This window comes from Buteo buteo, chromosome 2 (assembly GCF_964188355.1).
Source record: "Buteo buteo chromosome 2, bButBut1.hap1.1, whole genome shotgun sequence".
Lineage (NCBI taxonomy): Eukaryota > Metazoa > Chordata > Aves > Accipitriformes > Accipitridae > Buteo > Buteo buteo.
Window position 1 is genome coordinate 79,743,511 of NC_134172.1, and position 20,091 is coordinate 79,763,601.

Sequence of the window (20,091 nt, forward strand, 5' to 3'; positions counted from 1 at the left end):
CATCCCCTGCACCCTGCGTGCACAGCAGCTGCCGGCACCCAGGGGTGCGGCAGGGACCCTCCCGGCCTCGCTGGGCAGCCCCACACCGACACTGGCAGACCTGGATTTGGGACATCTGTGCCCGCAGACCCCAGCGCCTGGTCCGGCACTGAGGAGGGGTCTCTGGGCAGAGCGGGGGCTGTGTGGCGAAGGAGGGAGCAAGGAGGGTGCTGGCAGGGGCTGGGCAGGGGGACGGGGCTGCACGGACCCCCGCACCTGCGTCCCTGCAGTGTCTGGGCTCTGCTCCTCACACCGCCCATCCCTTCCCCACCCTTGCACGCAGCCCCCAACCCCGGGGACGGACCTAAACCCCGGCGGAGGGGCCCCGGGCTGTGGGTGCCGCTTCCTGGGCACAGACCCCCAGTGCCGGGGCGCCCCTGCCGTGGGGGCGATGCCGGGGGCGGTTGTGCCCAGGTGCAGTACTGCTCTGCCGGCCCCAAGACAACGTCCGGGTTCCTTCTTTGTTTTAACCAAACAGCTGCTGTTTGGAGTGAAACCTCCCGGCAGCGTCTCTGTTTGCAGCCCAAACAGTGCAGCCCTGCCCGGAGCCGGCAAGGGGTGTTTGCAGAAACTGCTGCTCCCGCGGAATCTCCCGGTTTGTGGGCAGGAGTCAGGCACAGGTGCCAGCTGGAGCTCGCCCACGCTTGTGCCAAAGGCAGGGCTGTCCCGATTTTCCCAGTGTGGCCGAGATGAGCATAGGGTGCCAGGAGGAGGAGGAGGAGGAAGAAGAGGAGGAGGGGGCGCCAGCAGCGAGGAGCATGCCACTTGCAGGGAGGATGCACAGGGCAGCAGGATGCTCAGGGATGGATCCTGACCTCCAGCCGGTGCTGGCTCAGTGCTGGCTTCTCCCTGGCAGGGCCAGCAACGCTCTTTGTGGCACTCGCTGCCTTGTGAGGGCACACACAGCCCCGTGCCGTGCCAGGCTGTGCCGTGCAGGTCTCAGTGTGGGGGTACGGCAGCCCCGGGGCCGTGTTGCAGGGGAGTCTCCAGCCATTCTCCAACCAGTCCCTCTCCTGCCACAGCAGCAGGACTGCCTGCACCCCAGGCTCTGCCTGGCAGCCCCGGCATTGCCATCAGCCAGGCGCTGCCGTGCCAGTGCGTGTAAGCCAGGGCCCTGAGAGGCTGAGCTCCTGCCAAGATCTTGCCCCCCGAGGCTGCACTCCCCACTTCGGTCCCCTGACCCCTGCAGGGGGGACCCACAGCCTGCTCCCTGGGGACAGAAGACGAGGAAATCTGCTGCCTGGTGCTGCCCTGACGCCACCATCCTACCGCAGGGGAGCCCCAGAAGCCGGGGAGGTGCCCGCAGGACTTCACGCGCTGCCTGCGCCTGGAGCCCCCCCTCTGCGCCAACGACTCCAGCTGCCCTGGCTGGCACAAGTGCTGCCCCCGGGAGTGCCAGCTCCGCTGCACCCTCCCGGCAAAAGGTACGGCACCGCGGCATGGCCACCAGCACCACCTCTGTCCTGGGGCAGCCGGCACCCTTCTCCTCCATCACTGTCCCCATCCTTGTGCTGTCTCCATCACCACGGAGCAGTTCTTCGTGCGCTGCTGGCAGCCTCCTGCCCACGGCTCCCAAGGCCGGCACGGGGCATGTGGAGGGGTCCGGGACGGGGCACGTGGCAGGGTCCAGCCGGGGTCAGACAGAGGGGTCTGGCAGGGGCAGGTTTCCCGGCGCTGCCCCAGGACGCCGCTGGTGCAGCCTCACCTCTCAGCCCCACGCCACTCGGTGTTGCAGAGAAACCCGGCGCCTGCCCGGCGGCAGCCCCCGAGGGGGTCTTTTACCCCTGCTCCTTCCCCTGCCTGGAGGACAAGGACTGCCTGGGAGCGCAGAAGTGCTGCCCGCTGGGCTGTGGTCCTGCCTGCTTGGAGCCGGTGCAGGGTAAGGCCTCCGCGGGGCCGGCTGGGAGCACGGCAGAAGGAGACCCCCAGCTCACCGCGGCATGGCCGTGGAGCCCCTCCGTGCTGTAGACATTTGCCACCTCCCCGCCACCATGGGCTCCTGGGGTGGCCACACGCCGCTTCCCCTACACCGGCAGCTCCTGGTAGCTGCCAGAGAAACCCAACGCTGGGACGCGGCTGCTGGGCACCGGGAGTGCGTGGACCACGGTGAGGGACCCAGGAGCCCCGGGGCAGGCAGGGCAGCTGGTTGGGGATGCTGAAGCCTCACACCCGCTCTGCTCTGCCAGACCCACCCAAACCCGGGAAATGCCCCACGGCACAGCCGGGGACGGCAGGGCTGTGCTGGGAGCAGTGCCGAGGCGACAGCGACTGCCCCGACGCGCAGAAATGCTGCAACAGCAGCTGTGGCAGCCGGTGCCTGCCGGCAGCCCCAGCCAGTGAGACGGGACAGGACGGGCAGCGCGGGCAGGGCCGTGGCTCAGGGACCAGGGGTGATGCCAGCCCATCAGAGGATGCCAGCCCTGCCCCGGCCACCCCGCAGCCGCACCACCAGCGGAGGTGCCGCCAGGACCAGGACTGTCCCCCATCCAAGGTGTGCTGTCACCAACGGTGCAGCCAGGAGTGCCACGCACACAGCCAAGGTGAGGTGGGTGGGAGTCGCCCCGGAGCTTCGACAGCTCTGCCCACCCCTGGTACCCATCGCTGTGCCTCTGAGCAGTGCCGGGAGCCAAGAGGACGGGGACCCCGGTGAAGCAGGAGGGAAAGACTGTGGGGACCTGCACCCTGGCCGCCTCCGGGTTCCCGGTGCCGAGCTGCCCCGCACCGCAGTTGGGACCCCTTGGCACGTGCAGGGCAGACGCTGCCCCAGCCCCACTGCTGCCTGCATTACAGAGCGGCGCCAGGGGAAGAGCTGCCGTGGAGACGGGGACTGCCTGCGCCCGGAGACATGCTGCCAGCACCGGTGCAGCCCTGAGTGCCGCACCGAGGCAGCAGGTGAGTGCCGCGGCTGGGGCAGGAGCCATGCGGTGCCACGCTGCCTCCTCAGCTGCTGTCCCAGTGAGGGCCAGGGCAGGAGGGTGTGGAGCGGGGCCGGGTGGGCGCCCAGGACTGACGGTGGGGACGGATGCGTCCCGGTTCCCGTTGGCATCCCTACGTGCAGCCACAAGCCAGCTGCCTCACAGGGGTCCCTACGGCCACGCCAGCCTGGCAGGAGGGCATGAGGTGCCGGAATGACGGAGACTGCGGCAGCGGGGAGATGTGCTGCGGTGGCCGGTGTGCAGAGTTGTGCAGCGCCAAGCACCAAGGTGGGACATAGGGGATGGCTGAATATGGCGAACAATGGGGGCAAGGGCAGCTCCTCTCCGCGGCCCTCATGCCCCACAGCAGAGGGGTCTGGTGCCAGCCTCATGGTTCCTGTGGGAGGAGATGCCGCAGCATTGCCACAGGGCAGAGCCGTGCTGCGGTGCCTGGTGCGCCCGGGGCCGTGGTGCCGAGGTGCCCGCGGTGCTGAGGGGGCTGCGGTGCCGAGGGGGCTTGTGTGCCCCACGGGGGCGTCAGGGCTGCGGTGTGGGTCCGTGCAGCCACCCCGGGGCACTGCAGCCACCCCGCACCATGCCCTGCAGGGAAGGCTGGCTTCTGCCCGGCCCGTGCCGGGCTGTTCCCCAGTTACGACTGCAGAGCCTGGTGCTGGCACGACGCCGAGTGCCCCGGTGAGGAGAAGTGCTGCCTGCACGGCTGTGACTATGCCTGCCTGCCCCCGTCCCGAGGTGCGAGCCGCTCGGCCCCACGCCGGGCAGGGTAGAGGCAAGGAAGCAGTGGGCAGGGGTCCCCCCCAGCTCTGGGGGCTGCGGGTTTGGGTGAGGGAGACCTGCTGTTGCCCCCCAGCCCTGCTGCCCCCTGCCCCCAGAGAAACCAGGCATCTGCCCCCTGGCCGAGGAGGCACCGACCGCTGCAGCCCCGTGCGGCACCGCCTGCGCTGGGGACTGGCAGTGCCCGGGGGCCGAGAAGTGCTGCAGCAGCAGATGTGGCCACGTGTGCTCGGCCCCCGAACGAGGTGAGGAGATAGTCACCGGAACAGCGGTGCCGCATGACACCGGGCATGCTGGCAAACCTCCTGCGGGGCAGGTTGTGGGACGGTGCTGCTGCAGGGCAGGCGCTCGGAACCCCTGGGCTGCAGCCATCAGGGTGCCCCGAGGCTCTGGGAAGGTGGGTCCCCGCAGCGCGGTGGGGGTTCTGCCCCTGCTGCCCCTTCCTGCCCCTCTCAGACAAACCCGGCGAGTGCCCGAAGGTGAAGCCGCGGCAGACGCTGGAGCCATGCGCGGAGGAGGACTCCTGCGCCCACGACAGGGACTGTCCCCGGCAGGAGAAGTGCTGCTTCTCCGGCTGTGCCATGCGCTGCACCCGCCCTGCCCGAGGTGAGCGCGGGCAACCCGGCCGCCGGCACAGGGCAGTGGCACACGAGCGGGGCTGGGACCCCACGTCCTCGCCCGGGTCCCCTTCTCCCACAGAGCACCCCGGGGAGTGTCCCCGGGCAGAGCCGTGCTGGGACCCCCGGCGCAGGCGCGGGAGCCAGTGCCTGGATGACAGCATCTGCCGGCGAGAGGAGAAGTGCTGCGACACCGGCTGCGGCTGGGAGTGCCTGGCTGTGCCCAGAGGTAGCGGGAGCAGCCAGTCTAGGGGCAGGTGGCCGTCAGCCCCCCGAGGGTGGCCGGGTGACAACGGGTCACCGTGCCCCTGCAGAGAGCCGGGACAGGACCGGCAGCCCGTGCGTGGAGGAGTGCGAGGCCGACTTGCAGTGTCCCCAGGGACAGAGGTGCACCAGCACCGGCTGCGGCCGCGTCTGCATGGACATCCCCGGAGGTGAGAGCCAGCCAGGCTCCCCGGGAGCCATGCGGGGCCACCCCGAGGTGCCCCACGGTGGGGTGCCCTGAGCCGGGTGCCCCCCAGCCGGGTGCTTGCCTTGCAGGCAGAATGGGAGTGTGCCCCATCCCCAGGGAGGCAGGGACGTGCCTGGACCTGTGCAGCTTCGACGAGGAGTGTCCCTGGGGCCACAAGTGCTGCAGCAACGGCTGCGGCCACGTCTGCACGCCAGCCTCTCTGCAAGGTCAGGCCCTTGCACTGGGGAGCACGTCCCCCCACCTGGCTGAGCCCAGCGGGGACAGAGCCCGGGGTGCCCTTGGCACCAACCCCATAGGGGCATCCTGGCCCTCCCTCCCCAGCGAGGTCCCCGCACCATGACCGCGCTGGAGCCCCGTGCTGGGGGCTGCTGAGGCGGCTCTGCCCGCGCATCCCGCACCCTCCCTGCTCCAGGGACACAATCTACCCCCGTCCTTCTTTCTATGTCTCCTCCTCTTTCCGTGCAAGTGATGAGCATCCACAGCCTCCGCTCAGAGCCACCACATCACTGTCCTCTCCTGCCTGCAGAGCGCGATGCCACGGTTGTGCCGCAGCACGGTGCCGAGCCGTGCAGAGAGGAGTGCGAGGCCGACTCGCAGTGTCCCTGGGGACAGAGGTGCACCCACACCGGCTGTGGCCGCATCTGCATGGACAGCCCCAGAGGTGAGATGTGGCTCGGCCAGCCAGGACCCAGACGTTGCCCCGGGAGCCATGGGGTGCCCCTCAGCCGGGTGCCCCACGGCAGGGTGCTTGCCTTGCAGGCAGAGAGGGAGCGTGCCCCATCCCCAGGGGCCGCGGGACGTGCCTGGACCTGTGCAGCCTCGACGAGGAGTGTCCCTGGGGCCACAAGTGCTGCAGCAACGGCTGCGGCCACGTCTGCACGCGGGTGCCTGGTGGTAAGGGGGCCCAGGGCCGCCGACCCACGGCTGGCACCGGGGCTGGCACCGGGGCATGCGGGGTGCCAGCTAGACCTGTGTGAAGGACACAGCCCTCAGCACGGTCCCAGCTTGGCATCACCGCAGGGCCGGTTCCTGCTGCTGCCCCATGGCTCTGCTGCCAGCAGAGATGCACTTTCGGGGTGAGGGGACCCAAAGGGACATGGAGCAGGATGAAGCTCTCGCCAGAGCTGGCCGTGCTCAGCTGCAAACGTGGCTGCTGGTGCCTCTCCCCCCACAGCCTCAGGGCTCCCTAAAAGCATGTCCTCCTTTTTAGATGCTGTGTGACAGGAGAGCAGCTCCTCTGCGGCAGGAAGACGCTTTCGTTAGGGAACACGGGACGGTCACAGGCCCCAGCTGGCCTGTCCCTTCCCCACCACCTCCAGCAATAAAGCGTGTGCGTGGTCGCCTCCAGCTGCCTCCGAGTCTCGGCAGCGCTGGGCTGGCCCCACCGGGCCCTGGGATGGCCCCTCATGCTCCTGGAGCAGCCCCAGCATCGTCCAGGGCTCGCCGGGGAAGGGATGGTCCCACCAGGGCTGGGGCCAGGGGACTCAGCCCATGCCAGGTTTGGTGCCACGGGGCCGGCGAAGCGATGCAGACACAGACCCGGGCTGCGGGATGGGCACCACCCCGGGCATCCATCAAGGCAGGGGCCGTTCCTCCTCTGTTAGGTCGCTTTAGCTCCCAGCCAGGTCGCGTCGGCAGCTTGAGGGCAGATCTGGGGCTGGGACCCCATCCAGAAGCAGCAGGAGCTGCAAGGTGGTGGCCGGGGCGAGACCTGGGGCTGCCATGCGGTGCGGCTGAATGCACCCATCGCCCAGTCCCAGCAAGGGAAGGTGGTCCAGAGGGACGGGCGCTGCCTGCTCCTGCCCGCACAGGCAGGAAGGACAAGACCCAGACGTGCTCAGCCAAGGACCCGTCCTTGTATTGAAGTGTCACAGCCCCAGGGGAGGGCTGGGCTCCTCCGGCCACGCACCACGGCGCAGGAGGGGACAGCCGTGCTGCTGCGGGCACGTTTCCCTGCCCTCGGGCTGGCAAGCATCCACGGGTGAGCCGCAGCCTCCAGCACGGCTGCCCTGGGCAGCGGTGCTCTTCGCCACCAGCCCGGCGGGGAATGGCTCCCTGCGGGGACGGGGACGTGGCCACTGGCTGCAGCTTCCCCCGGGCAGGGGCCGTGCCGAGGCCACCGTGCTCCCCGGGCTGGCGCTATCGGGCACCTGGAACTGAGAGACGGGGGGTCAGGAGCGGGGCTGGACCGGGCATCGCCGGGGGCAGGAGCAGCCACCGGCCGCAACACGTGGCACGCACACACGGCACACGGCTAGTTACCGATGTGGGAGCAGGCTCGGAAGCACTCGCCCTCGGTCTCAAAGTTGTTCCTGTTGCCGCCGCAGCCGCCGTAGATGAACTCCTCGCACTGCTGGCTGGAGGCGTTGAAGAAGAAGCGGCGGAAGAGCGCCTTGCAGCTCCCGCAGACGGAGGGCAGGTAGCAGAAGTCTGCGTGGTCCAAGGGGGACGGGCTGAGCCAGGGATGGGACGGGGACGCCACGGGGCTCGGCACACCCGGGGCCCTCAGAGAAGTCTGCCCAGCTCCGGTCCCTTCTCACCGGTGAACGCTTCGCACCGGCAGCCAGCTCTGCGCCTGCCCGCCCTACAGCCCCACACACCAGCAGCCCGGGCGCTCCCCCACCACACAGCGTGGTGCCCCCCCAGGGTCTGCAGGACCCAGCAAGGGCTTGGGGCACCCCAGGGAACCCCCTTCCCAGTCTGCTTGGCTCACCCCTCCTGTCGCCCACCCCTGCGCTCACCACGCTGGCACTCCAGAGCCCCACCGCCGCGGCACCGAGCCCTCACCCAGCACCGGCTCCTGGCACGTGTAGCCGCACTTGCTGGGGCAGCACTTGGTGGCACCGGGGCAGCCGGCATCACTGGTGCAGTGGGAGCAGGAGGCGTCCCTGCGACAGGCACTGCAGTCTTCATTCAGCAGGTCCTCCACCTCCGGGATGTGGTAGCAGTACCCGGGCTTTGCTGTGGGACACAAAATCCAGGACGCTGGGGAGGGCTGCAGAGCGGGGGGCTGAGCAGCCCCCCAGCACCCCAGGGCTGGACCCCCAGCATCCGCAGCCCCACGCCCCTGCGGACACCCGGCACCATGCGGGGCAACGGGGAGCACCAGGCGGCAGCGGCACCCGGAGCATCCCTGTCCCTGGGACGTGCCCCGGGCGCACTCACCCATCCCCGGCTCCTCTCTTCCATCTGTGCGCGGTGCCGGGCCAGACCGTGCGGCGAGGGGGAGCAGGGCTGCGAGGAGGAGGAGGAGGAGGAGGAGGAGGCGGCCGGGCGGCAGCTCCATGGTGCCCTGGGTAGCCGGATCTGGGCCCCGGGCGCAGTGGGCTGGGATTTAAGGTGCGCGGGCGGGGCGGAGGGAGCGGGGCTGGCGCCGGAGCCCGGCTAATTCCTGCCATGCGGGTAACGAGACACACCCAGGCAGGGCCCGGCCTCCCCGGTGGCATCCCAGCCACAGCCCTCGAGCCGGGGGGACCGGTAGGACGGGACGGCTGACCCGGCGCAGCCCTCGGGGAGCCCGGCTGGGCGGCAGCGGCGTGCCCGCGCTGGGTTGGGGGCACCGCCGGCGCCCACCCGCAGCCCCTTGGGGATGAACCAGCGGTGGGGGGATGTCGGCGTCGGCCTCTCCGCTGCCAGCGAGCGTGGCAGCGTTGTGCGAGGGCATGGAAAGCTGTCGGCTCCGGCGCACCCATCAGCCAGGGAAGGGTCTGCTCTCCCGGCTCTCCCTGCGGTGCAGGTCCTCGGGAAAGGCTGCGCGAGAGCAGTGCAGGGGACGTGCCTCTTCTCCCCTTTCTCCCTCACTCCCTCAAGACTGACGGAGAACATCCCAGGCGGGATGGTCCCACACGCGGGGCTGAGCCCGTGGGTACCATCTCGCTTGCCAGTCGTTGCTGCTGTGGAAGGGACGTCCTGCAGGACGGTGATGCTCCCGTCTGCCCCCCCCCCCCCCCCGCACGCATCATCGGCCCTTTGCCACCCACTTCACCACCCTCTCCTGGCTTGGGGCCATCCCCTTCACCCGCTCCCCTCCGGGGGATCTGCCCGTGCAGAGCCGTGCCCTGTGCCCCCCCAGCATCCCCCCTGCTCCCGGCAGCAGGTCGGGGTCCGGCGTCTGCATGGTGCCAGCATGAGGGGCATCCCCAGGGGATGGGACGCAGGTCACAGCCTGCCCGGCTTCCAGCCGGGGGTCCGGACCCACGGCAGCGCAGGGCTCCCGGCGCTGAGCTGGGTGGCAGGCAGGTCCCCGGCATCCTGCCGGCACCCGTGGGCGGGCGTGGGATGAAACCTGCCAAAAGGAGGGAGAAACAGATTAAGCTGTTCCCATTCAGCAGGAATAATTGTCTTCCTAATTACTGCCGTAATTACTGTCCCAAGGGGGAAGGGGAGGGCGAGGAAAGCTCCGTGGGGAGAGGCCAGGAAAGTCAGACCGGGGTGGGGTTTGGAGGGAGGCATCACGACCCACCCGCGACCCACTGCAGCTTTTCCCTGCCTCTCCTCCAGAGCTCCAGGACAGAGACCCCGGCAGCATCCCCAGTACAGGACACGGCGATGTGGCAAAGCCCGAGTGGGGCAGGAGTAAAGTCGGAGTGAGATGCAGTGGCAGTGGAGGGGTGCAGGGTCAGGGTGGGCGGTGGGAAAGGGACCCCCGTGCAGGGACCGTGGTGGTCCCGGGGCTGCGGCTCAGCAGCTGCCCTCGGTGCATCTCCCACAACCTTGAGCTGTCCGGGACATTCCCGGTGGCACCAAAACTCCCAGCCCCACACACCGCAGGAGGGCAGGGCCACGGCACCAAAATCCACCGGGGCTACATTTTTCCCCGCTATCTCTCTGCGGTATCTCAGCTGCCCGGGTGATCGCTGTAACGACTGACATCATCTTCCAGAGCAGCCCCTGCTGTCCCTGCACGGGTGGTAACACCATGGCTAAGCTGGGCAGACATCGTGGTGGACGTGGAGCCAGTCCCACGGGTGCTGGGGTTCGGGACAGCGCAGGGGGTGAGGTGGGGGCTGCTTCCAGGTAGATATTGGGGTTGCACACAACAGAAAACCGTGCCCCATGGGGCACCCGTGTCAGTAACCCCTGCCCTGCCCTGCCACCCTGTCCAGCTCACACGGCTGGGGACGCGCAGCGTGAGTAATGGGTGCAGCCGCGCGGGGCAGAGCCACCGGCCGGACCTCCACCGCGGCGGAAACAGTGACCAGGGCAGCCTGGCCCAGGGAGCACCCAGGAATGTGGCACCTCCCAGGGCAGGCACCCAGCAGGGGCGGGGATGGGGACAGAAACAGCGCTGTGCCACCGGGATGATGCTCCTGCCCAGACCAGGGTGCACGGCAGGAGAGGTGCTGGGGGAGCCGAGGGGCAGAGCGGGTTCCCCCGGCTGCGGCACGTCCCGGCTGGCCCCACACGGAGCCTGCTGGCCTGTCGGGATCGATGCTCCCCGGGGCTGACACAAGCTGGGCACCGTCCCTGTTGCCCGCCCAGGGACAGGACGAGGACAAATCCTGCGGGGAGCGGGGATGCCCCTGCACAGCAGAGCCAGTGCGCCCTGCTGCTCCTCTTCTCGTGGCTCCGTGTGCTCCCAGGATGTGTCATCCCGCCTGCGTGTCACCTCCATCCCGCACACAGGGACACACCGACGGGAGAGGGTCCCCACACAGCCAGGGGCTGGCAAGCGCGCGGTGCCACCCAGCCAGCCCGGACTGCGGACGAGCGCGCAGGGTTTAGACGGCACGTGCACAGGCAGCGTGGGCTGCACACACACCAATGCACGCACATCCGTACGGAGCGTGGACTGCACACGCACACACACGTGTCCACACCTGGCTGGCTTGGACTGCACGTGCGCGCACACACATATGCCTGTGCAGGCAGCCTGCCCGGCCGAGCGTGCCGGAGCCCTCCGGCCCCTCGCAGGGACAGGCGCTCCCGGAAGGGAGCCGGCAGGGAAAGCCCCAACAGCTCCGGTGCTTCCATCCTTGCGACACGCCGCACCAGCAGACCCGCCTGCCGCCCCATGCGGCGCTGGCACGGTGCAGCCCTGGGGACGAGCAGCAGCTCCCGGGACAGCCCCTGCCACCGGTGCAGCCTGTGGCACGCTTGCAGAACCCCCACTCGGCACGGTGTTGGGGGTGGCTTCAGGGCCCCCGGGAGAGCCAGGGCCTGACCGATTGCCGTGGGGCTCCAGGCACGGGCAGAGCTGTGGGAGGGAAGCACAGCCAGACCCCGGGAAGGGCTGTGTGCCTCCGAGTGACGGTGCTGGTGCAGATCCATGCTCATGCCCGGAGCCCCTGGCAGCGGGCGGCCACAGGGGCCGGGGTGGCCGGTCCCGCCAGCCCCATGGAAGGGAGCGGGAGGCGAGAGGCAGCTCCAGCATCGCATGACAGGGACCCGGCCACCCGCTCCGTCTCCAGCAAGGACGTGGGACCCTGTGCTGCAGTCCCAGTGCCCAGTCAGAGCCCCCACGCAGTGTCTGGCTCCCTTCCCCCAGCACCGGGACCCCGCAACTCCGGCCAGTCCTGGTCCCCAGCTGCCACCCCAAGGCGAGGGGCTGGGTGGGCACCGGCTGGCCAGGAGGTGCAGGGCTGAGGGGCCAGTGGCAGCGCAGGGCTGTGGACCATGTCCGGTCACAGGATGTCCCTTGGAAGCCAGCGATTGTTCCCAGAGGCAGAACAATGCCCGGAGAGCTGCCAGGGCACCACGGGCCGCTCCACAGCACCCAGCCCGGGAGCCACCTCCGCTGCCTCGGCAGAGCCAGCCACACACCGGGGTCCCCTGGCCCCTTGCTGCTGCCTGGCCCGTACCTGTTGCCCACAGCGGGAAGCTGTGCTGGCTGCTCTTGCCTTGTGGCGCAGCATTGCATGGCATGGCACAGCATTGCATTGCATGGCATGGCACAGCACTGCATTGCATGGCATGGCACAGCACTGCATTGCACGGCACGGCACAGCATTGCACGGCACGGCATTGCATGGCACAGCACGGCATTGCATGGCACAGCATGGCATTGCATGGCATGGCATGGCACAGCATGGCATTGCATGGCATGGCATGGCACAGCATGGCATGGCACGGCACAGCTCTCTCAGGGCTGCAAAGAGCCCAGCACTAAGCTGCAGCACCCTTGTGCCTCCCCGCATGGCTCACCCAGCACCAGCAGCCCATGGGAGGGAGGGGACGGGGGAGTTCACGCTCGGACGGAGTGTGCCAGGCACTGGGGCACAGACCGGGTCACTGGGACCTACCTCCAGCCCCATGAGGATTTAAACCCCTGCCTGTGCCCGGACAGGCAGCCCCCATGCTGTCTGCCCTGCGCCATGCGGCTGCTGTCGCTGCTCCTGCTCCTGGGGCTCTGCTGCCTCTTGGCCCGGCTGGTGTCCGCAGGTGAGCGCAGGGCGCGCACGGGGTGGGCGCGGGGTGGGCACAGGGAGCCGGTGGGACGGTGCTGAGGGAGGATGCGCAGCCGCATGCACAGGGACAAGCGCGACCATGGCTGGGGTGCAGCGTCCCACACAGCGGTGCTGTCTCCCCGCACATCCTTGCACGCTGCAGAAGTGACCGGCAAACCCCCCGACAGCTCCCCTGGGAGGGGTGCCCAGGGTCTTGGGAGCCCTCGCTCCCAGGGCCCCACTGCGGGGCTGCCGATGCACCCCAGCGTGCTCCGAAGTGAGAGCCTGGGACGTGGATGCTCCTGTCTCTCCCCAGGATTCGCCTAGCCTGGACCCGGACTGAGGACCCAGCGTATGCAGCCACCCAGCACCAGACAGACAGCCGGCCATGGAGGGATCCATCAGCTGCTGGATAAGCACTCGTCCCCCAATCCCACCTCCACCGCCTCAGCCTCAGCTCCATGCTGAGCATCAGCATCTCTGTGTCCCTCCCACCCCCCAGTAAACCCAGTCTGTGATGAACACTGGCTGGCTCCTGCTGTGTCAGTCTCCTGGTGAGCCTTCACTGGCCTCCGTGGGACCTTCAGCCCCTGCGGGAGGGATGGGGTCCCGGGCAGGGGCTATGCCACCGCAGCCGGCGGGTCCCCAGGGACCTGCACATGAATCCTGCCCAAACTCCAAGGGTCCATCCATCCCTGCCGGGACCGGGCTCGTTCCTATTCCTGGAGACCCTCCTAGGAGCAGGCTCCCAGCGGGACCCCTTTGTGCCCCCAGAGAGGAGCTGGGCTTGCCCCAGAGCCGTGGCAGCTCAGCCAGCCCTGAGCTCACCTTGGTATGGCTCCACAGCAGGAGTGTGTCGGGGCTGCCCTGAGTCCTCGGGGGTCAGCTGGGGGTGCCCCTCACGTCCTGCACAGGCAGTGGTCCCCCAGCTCCTGACCCCGCTGCCAGCACAGCATGGCGCGGCACGGCAGGCACAGGCAAGGCTCCAAGGGGTGCATGAGCTCCCAGCACCCCGGCACACTGCCTGTGCAAAACCACCAGCTCTGGGACCTGTGGGTGTCCATGCCCACGTGGCTCCTGGCCAAGCCCTGCCACAGAGGCTGTTTTCGGAGGATGCCATGAGTGCTTGGCCACGGAGCAGCTCGTCCCAGGGAGCCCCAGGGGGCTGGGGGGGACGCACCCTACAGGGAGGTTTCTCCTGGGGCAGGCGCGACGGCCTGGCCGTGCCAGGCACTAACCAGGGACAGCTTGTGACACCAAGCCAGTGGCCCAATGTGGGGTTTATTAGGAAAGAGAAGGTCCTGCCCAAAACGCCGTTGGTGCCCGGGACCGGCCCTGGCAGAGTGAGGCAGAGGAGGAGGCCAGGGGTGGCCGCCCCTGTGCCTACCCACCGCGGGCTCTTCTCGCCCCACATGCTCCTCGCACGCCCTGCAGCATCGGTCACCAAGCGTCATCACCATCACCACCACCATCATCATCGATGTCATCATCATCATCACCATCGTCATCATCTCCGTAGTCGTCGTAGTCATCGTCGTCATCGTCATCATCATCACCATCATTGCCGTTGTCGTCATAATTGTCTTCGCCATCGTCGCCGTCGTCATCACCGTCATCGTCACCATTGTCATCACCATCGCCATGCTCATTTTTATCATCATCATCATCTTCATCATCATCATCATCATCATCATCATCATCATCATCATCATTACTGTCACCATCCTCCCCACTGTCACCCTGGTCAGACTCAGGCTTCTCTCCTGCCTCAGGCTTCCCCTCACTCTCCGGCTTCCCCCCGGTCTCTGGCTTCTCCCCCAGCACAGGTTTCTCCCCAGCCTCTGGCTTCCCACCAGCCTCTGGCTTCCCACCAGTCTCCGGCTTCCCACCAGTCTCCGGCTTCCCCCCGGTGTCTGGCTTCGCTCCAGCCTCCGGCTTCACTCCGGTCCCTGGCTTTGCTAAAACTGCTGGCTTTTCCCTAGTCTCATTCTTCCCCCCACATGCTGGTTTTTTCCCTGAACTGGGTTTCTTCTCAGTGTCCGGCTTCCCAGCCAGCGTGGGCTTGTTCCCCACCGTGGGCTCCTCCCCGGTCACCGGCTTCTTCCCCAACGTGGGTGTTGCAGCAGCCACCGGCTCAGACCCAGGCAGGCGCTGGTCCTTACCCACCCGCTCCACACCCGACTCCCACTTCCCACCCGGGACGACTCTGCCGGGCTGCGGACAAGGCACCGTGCTGGGCTCTTCCCCAGGCAAAGGGCTCTTCCCCGGCAGAGCGATTCCGGGCTGCCCTGGCTGCGGCCGTCTGGCAGGACCTGCTCCGGGGAGCCCTGGAAGGGAGCAGAAAGCAGCAGCGTCAGCCCCGTTGTGCTAGTCCTGCACTGCCCTCCTACCTGAAGCTCCAGCCACAGCTCCCACCCATGGCTCCCACCCACCAGCACCCTGCGTCACCACACAGGGCTCCTGAACTGCCAAAGCCCGCAGGGATCTGCCCTTTGATGGCTCAAGGTCTCAGACTTGGCACTTTGATGCCGAGCTGGGGCATCGAGGTCAGGACGCTCCCCGCGCTCGCAGCAGCCGGGTTTGCCGTGGTGCCGCGCGGCCACTTTTCCCAGTGGGTTTTCAGGGCTCTGCCTGCCTGCTACCGCCCGCACAGCTGGGGCGACACAGCCCCCCGGGACCACGCCAGCGCCTCCCGGCACATGGCAGTGTCGTGGTGGTGCCGGAGCTGCCGCGGGAGCCGCAGCACGGCCGCCCGCCCGGGCCCTTCTGGGTGTCCCTGGACCGGGGCCAGCACCCGCCCACGGCTCCCCCTGCGCCGGGGAGCTCGGGAGAGTCGGCACCGTGCCACGCCGCAGCCCACCCCAACGCCCACGACGAGTCCCTCATCACCCGCGTTCATCCCCACCCCGCTCCCCGCCACGGTTTGCCCGACCCTCGCAGGCAGCGGCACTGGCGGCCGCCAGCACCCCCAAAGCACTGGCCTCCCCGACGGCTGCTCCTGCGGCACCCCGAATGCCGCCCGCCGGCAGACAGCCAGCACACTGATTGCGGGTGCAGAGCTGGAAGAGCTGGACCAGAACTTGGAGAGAAAAGGCAAGAAAATGTATGTGTGTGTGTGTGTGTGTGATTGCAGCAACTTCTTAGCAAAACAAATACAAATACAGCATGTGCTATTTAACCAGGGCATAAATATATTGCTAAGCTTATTTAGGAAGTCAGTCTACGCGCTCTCCTGTTAAGCAGCAGCAAACAATCCCACTCAGCAGCAGAGCGGTGCAGCACAAGGCTCCCCACGGGCAGTGCTGGCCCCTTGACATCGCTCTGAGACAAGGAATGGGACCAACACGTCAGCAATGGAGGCACCAGCACGGCCGGCTTGCTGGCAAAAGGTGGGTTATATCGTAAGGCTTAAAACCAGCCTGTAAGCTGAGACCAAAAGAAACTCAAGTTCTTAGAGCAGAGCATTTGGAAAGCGATGACATTTCTGCCGACACGTTTTCATCAGCGTGCGATGGCCCCAGCGTCTTGTTACAGAGCAACAGCAAACCTGGCTCCCGCTGCACTGGAGCGGTTGCTGCCTCAGAGTTTGAGCTTTAGAATAAAACCACCCGGCTGGCAACACTTGCAGGAGCATTTGGAAAGAAGGGGCTCCGTAAAATCGCAAACACTGCTCTCAAAATCACTTTGTGGCTCATTTAAAAAAAATGCCATTTTCACTTCTTTGAAATTTGGCCATTTTTCGCAAGAAAAAAATATGAGTAGGAAAAATACTCTTCTTTCAGAATTTCCCTACTCCCAGAGCAGCATGTCCCCAGCAAGGCTGATGCTTTCAGAGGGTTCACAGGGGGAGATGCCCTGAACTTGCCATGAAGCAAAGTGCAGGGGCAGCTGCCAGCCCGGGCGAGGAACGTGCTGTGCCCTGGTCCGAGGCAGGCACCGGCGGGTGGACAGCAGAGCTCAGCCCGCTGGAGCTCGGCTCTAACAACCTGCACCTTCTCATTTTGGCTAGAGCTGCCCCAATCAGGGCTGTGAGGGGTGGGGGTCCCCACTCGCCCCAGGGGGGTCCCAGCCCCGTGGATGGAAGCTGCTCTGCCCAGATGGGAGGGACCATCCCGCCCCCCCCCAGGCAGCCCAGTCTGGGTCCAGTCCACAGCACCCCAGGGCTCTGGCTGGGCTGCTGTTTCCACCAGTCCCTGCCCCGGTCACTGGTTCGACTGACAAACCTCCTCCCGAGCATCCCTACACCTGCATGCTGGTACCACCGCCGTTTCCGTCCCTGGCAGCAGTTTTGCCAAACTCGAAGATTATAAAATTTAAGCAAGGGCTAAACCTCACGAGGGTTACAACTCTTCACAGAAAGCTTTCATAAATACAAGGATTAAGACAGACATTTAAACACACATCACTGAACATCAACACTGATCTAGTTGATGTCCCTGCTCATTGCAGGGGGGTTGGACTAGATGGCCTTTAAAGGTCCCTTCCAGCCCACACCATTCTATGACTCTATGAAAATATGGAAGATATTCTTAAAATCTAGAGAGGCCGGGTGTTTCCAGCGTGCCCATACTTGCCTGCGGTGGGTGCTGCCTGCAGCTCTGCCCACAGGGCGAGGAGCCCCAGCAGGAAGATGCCTCTCGCCGTCATGCTGCCGGAGCCAGTGGCCAGGGCTGAGCTGGGCAGCAATTTAAAGTTCCTCCCAGGCAGCCCGGGTCTGGGAATGGGAGGAAGCAGCTCACAGGTGACTTGTAGGAACCTCCCACGTTTTACTGTAATTCTGTTTTCTAAAGAGCCACTCCAGCTGCCTTTCTCCACCCACAACCAAGGCAGGAGCAGGATCCAGAGTAGGCTGCATACCGCGGGGAGGACAGCACAGGGACCGGGAGGAAGGAAGGGGAAACCTTGGCTGCACAGAGGCAGATTCTTCACCGCCGCTCTTGACAGGAATCCCCACCGCCTTGCTGAGGGCTGTGACCGACCCCTCCACCACTGCTGCCCAGTAGTGCCCAGGGACAAACCATCCTCCCTGAGCCGCAGCGCACAGGACGCTGCCGGTGCCTGCCCACGATGCCGGGTGGGAGAAGGCAGGGCTGCCCACACGTGCTCCCATTCGGCTCTGTTCCTGCCGGTCCCTTTGGCAGGTCCCCACCCCGGGGTCCGGGATCCTTCAGACGGCGCTGGTCCTGCCACCAGCGCTGCCTCTGCCGGGGCATCTTGCACTTCCCGAGAGCGTTCTGGGAGGTGTGTGAAGGTCGGGGCCTCCAGCGCCGCTGCTTTATTTAATGGGATTTGCAAAGACAGTCCAAGATAGCTGCAGGGAAGGAAAGTGCCAGCCCAGAGGCAGCCCCATCCAGAATGGCACCTTCTGCCACCATCCCGGGGGAGCACAGCACTCGCTACCGTCACTTTGGTGAACTGCCGTATTTAAAAACCAGCAGGAATAAACATCTCCTGGCAGACAGACCACTCCTCGTACTGCAGCACCACCGGTTTCTTTTCTTCACGTCACTGCTGTGTTAAAACTGTGAGGGAGAGTACGGTGGGAAGTGCTTACATGCAAAACCTGGTGCAGTTTTAAAGACGAGAGCTCTCGACCAAGACAGGGCATCTCCTGGCAGAGAGCAGCAGCCGTGCTACTGCTCAGCAAGATGTTTGGGGAACTGTGAGCGAGCTGTGAGTGAGCTTTACCAACAGGAGCAGCCACCTGCACTGCCCCAATGCTGGGCTGTGCCTGCAGGCAGGAGCCCATCCCTGCCCCGCGGTCCCAGCCGAAATGGGCGTAGGGGGTGAGCACCCACCCAGGCAGCAGCGCTGGGGAGCTCCCTCCTTCCACATGCAAACACCCTTCGCTCCCAAGGCTGCTGTTTCGCATATGAGACTCTATTTGCAGATCTTTGCAGGGCCAATATTTAAGGCGTCATTTGAACATCTGTCTCTAAATCCAATATTTCGTTTGCTTGTTCCATTCACAAGCAGTCTGCTCCAGCTCTTTCAATGTTACTAATGTAAATCGCCAGGTTTTGGCATCCAAATGAGCGATCTCAAAGTCTCCTCAGCAAATTAACGCTGTCTCCCGGCCCCATGGGGTCCTTCTCCTTTGTGGCCTCCCCGAATCCCTTGTTACTGCGGGACAGCCCTGCGTGGAGCTGGGCACGCACAGACAGCAGGCAGAGCTCAGTGCGATCCTTCATCCAGCCCAACCAGAGGCTCCATCAAGGCGCCCTCAGAGCAGCTTTCTGGGAACTCTTGAGCATAAATTGCGGAGTTTAGTGTCCACGCATGACTGCCCAATTAATTTACACATGAGCATTCAATAATTGTATGCATGAGCACCAAATGAGTTCACGCAGGAGCACACATGCACAAATGCCAAATTAGTTCCCACAGGAGCACCCAAAGAGCACAGCACGGGGACCCGGGGGAACACACGGTGTCCGTAGGCAGCATCAGCACCCAGCTGGCACACGCGTGAGCACCCCATCAGCCCAAGGGCTGTTTTGGGCACAAATTGCCTGGTTTAGGAACACTGCCTGTGCGGGAGGAGGCCACGGATGTCCCTGAGCTGCAGCCGGTGGGCGCATCTGTTATCTCTAATCAGTGGGTAGAAGTTTGTGTTAACAGGCAATAGATTAAATTAATTAAAAATTCCCTTGAGTCGAGACTATTTTGCCCATGGCTGAGACTCCCCAGCCTAAGGACAAGGCTGAGCAGCCCCTTACCGGGTCGAGTGCTCACAGTCCCTGGAGAACCATACGCAGAGGAACCATTTCCCCCAGCAGCTGGGGACTGGAGCTCAGACTGCTCCCCCCACTGCAAATCCAGCAGAAGGGTCTGCTCCGATGAAATGGTGCTCCAATGAAATGGAGCTCTCTGGGGGGGAAAAGTCTTGGGATTTCAAGGACAAGTGCTCACCCAAGGCAAGAAGAGCATGGGAATCTGCCTTCAAACTCCAGGTCCAAACTGCAGGCCTTCACCAGAGACCCACATGAAGAGTAAATGAAAAATTAAATGCACTGCCACATGTACTTCCCTTCTCGCTGCTTCTGATTTCAGGGTAAAGACTTACTTAATAAGTTTGAGATAACAGATTAAGTAGTACCTTCAATTATGTGAGTGCTAACCCATTTAAATCAAGTTATTCTCAAGTCACACAGGAGTGCTAGTCGGAATCTGATTTTGCAATTTTTTCCTTCCCTATTTAACTATTTCTTCCTGAATTATACACAAACCAAAGTGCAATCAATATTATAGGAGAACTTAAGGACTAGTTTGGCCAGGACACACCAGCACCAGGCAAGAATGGGTCGGGCTTGCTGGATCAAAAGACAAAGTTTAAATCTGCAGCTGTGGGGCGAGTGAAATTAATTGGTTCAAGTTCGACATTATTTCTACAATTCTAAGCAAGTGTCTGCCACTTCACACAAACACTGAAAAGGCAAAGCTCCTGCCCAAAGAGCTTTCCATCAAAGCACATCGAAGTGATACAGGGGCAGTGCAAGGGACGCGAGTCAGGAGCAGGAAGCTGCATGGCTCCATGCTGCCAAACCTGTGTAGGAAGAGGGCTCATTGCAAGAAATATGCTTTAAGTACAGGTTTAGTCTTCTCTTCATGGCCGTGACTCAATTTGGATGCAATTTCTACGCAAACCACCCATGTCTGTTGAAGATCCAGTGTTCCACACCTCACAGCTCCACGGCTTAACCCCGACAGCCCTGTGCTTATCGCGTGTTGCCGTCGCTGTTAATCACCGCCGAGCAAGACACCCCACGGAGCAACCTGTGCCATCCTGCTGGTGTCGGCAGCGTCGACTCCCTTCCACACACCCAGCAAACCATCTGGAACAACTTGCGGGACTGCAGGGCTCCTTCCAA

At 65.0% G+C, this 20,091-nt stretch overlaps 2 protein-coding genes across 2 annotated transcripts; both read right to left on the reverse strand.

Moving 5' to 3' along the window:
- Positions 1-6,944: 6,944 nt before the first annotated feature.
- SPINT4 (serine peptidase inhibitor, Kunitz type 4) lies at positions 6,945-8,138 on the reverse strand. Its single transcript, XM_075022638.1, has 4 exons — positions 8,001-8,138; positions 7,623-7,796; positions 7,098-7,265; positions 6,945-6,991 (listed from the first exon to the last, which is right to left on the reverse strand). Exons 1-4 carry the CDS (start codon positions 8,119-8,121, stop codon positions 6,975-6,977), a joined length of 480 nt encoding a protein of 159 aa, XP_074878739.1. The 5' UTR covers positions 8,122-8,138; the 3' UTR covers positions 6,945-6,974.
- A 5,344-nt stretch (positions 8,139-13,482) lies between these two features.
- On the reverse strand, positions 13,483-16,903 carry LOC142028793 (uncharacterized). The gene is made up of 2 exons (XM_075022640.1): positions 16,795-16,903; positions 13,483-14,547 (listed from the first exon to the last, which is right to left on the reverse strand). Exons 1-2 carry the CDS (start codon positions 16,865-16,867, stop codon positions 13,661-13,663), a joined length of 960 nt encoding a protein of 319 aa, XP_074878741.1. The 5' UTR covers positions 16,868-16,903; the 3' UTR covers positions 13,483-13,660.
- Positions 16,904-20,091: the final 3,188 nt, after the last annotated feature.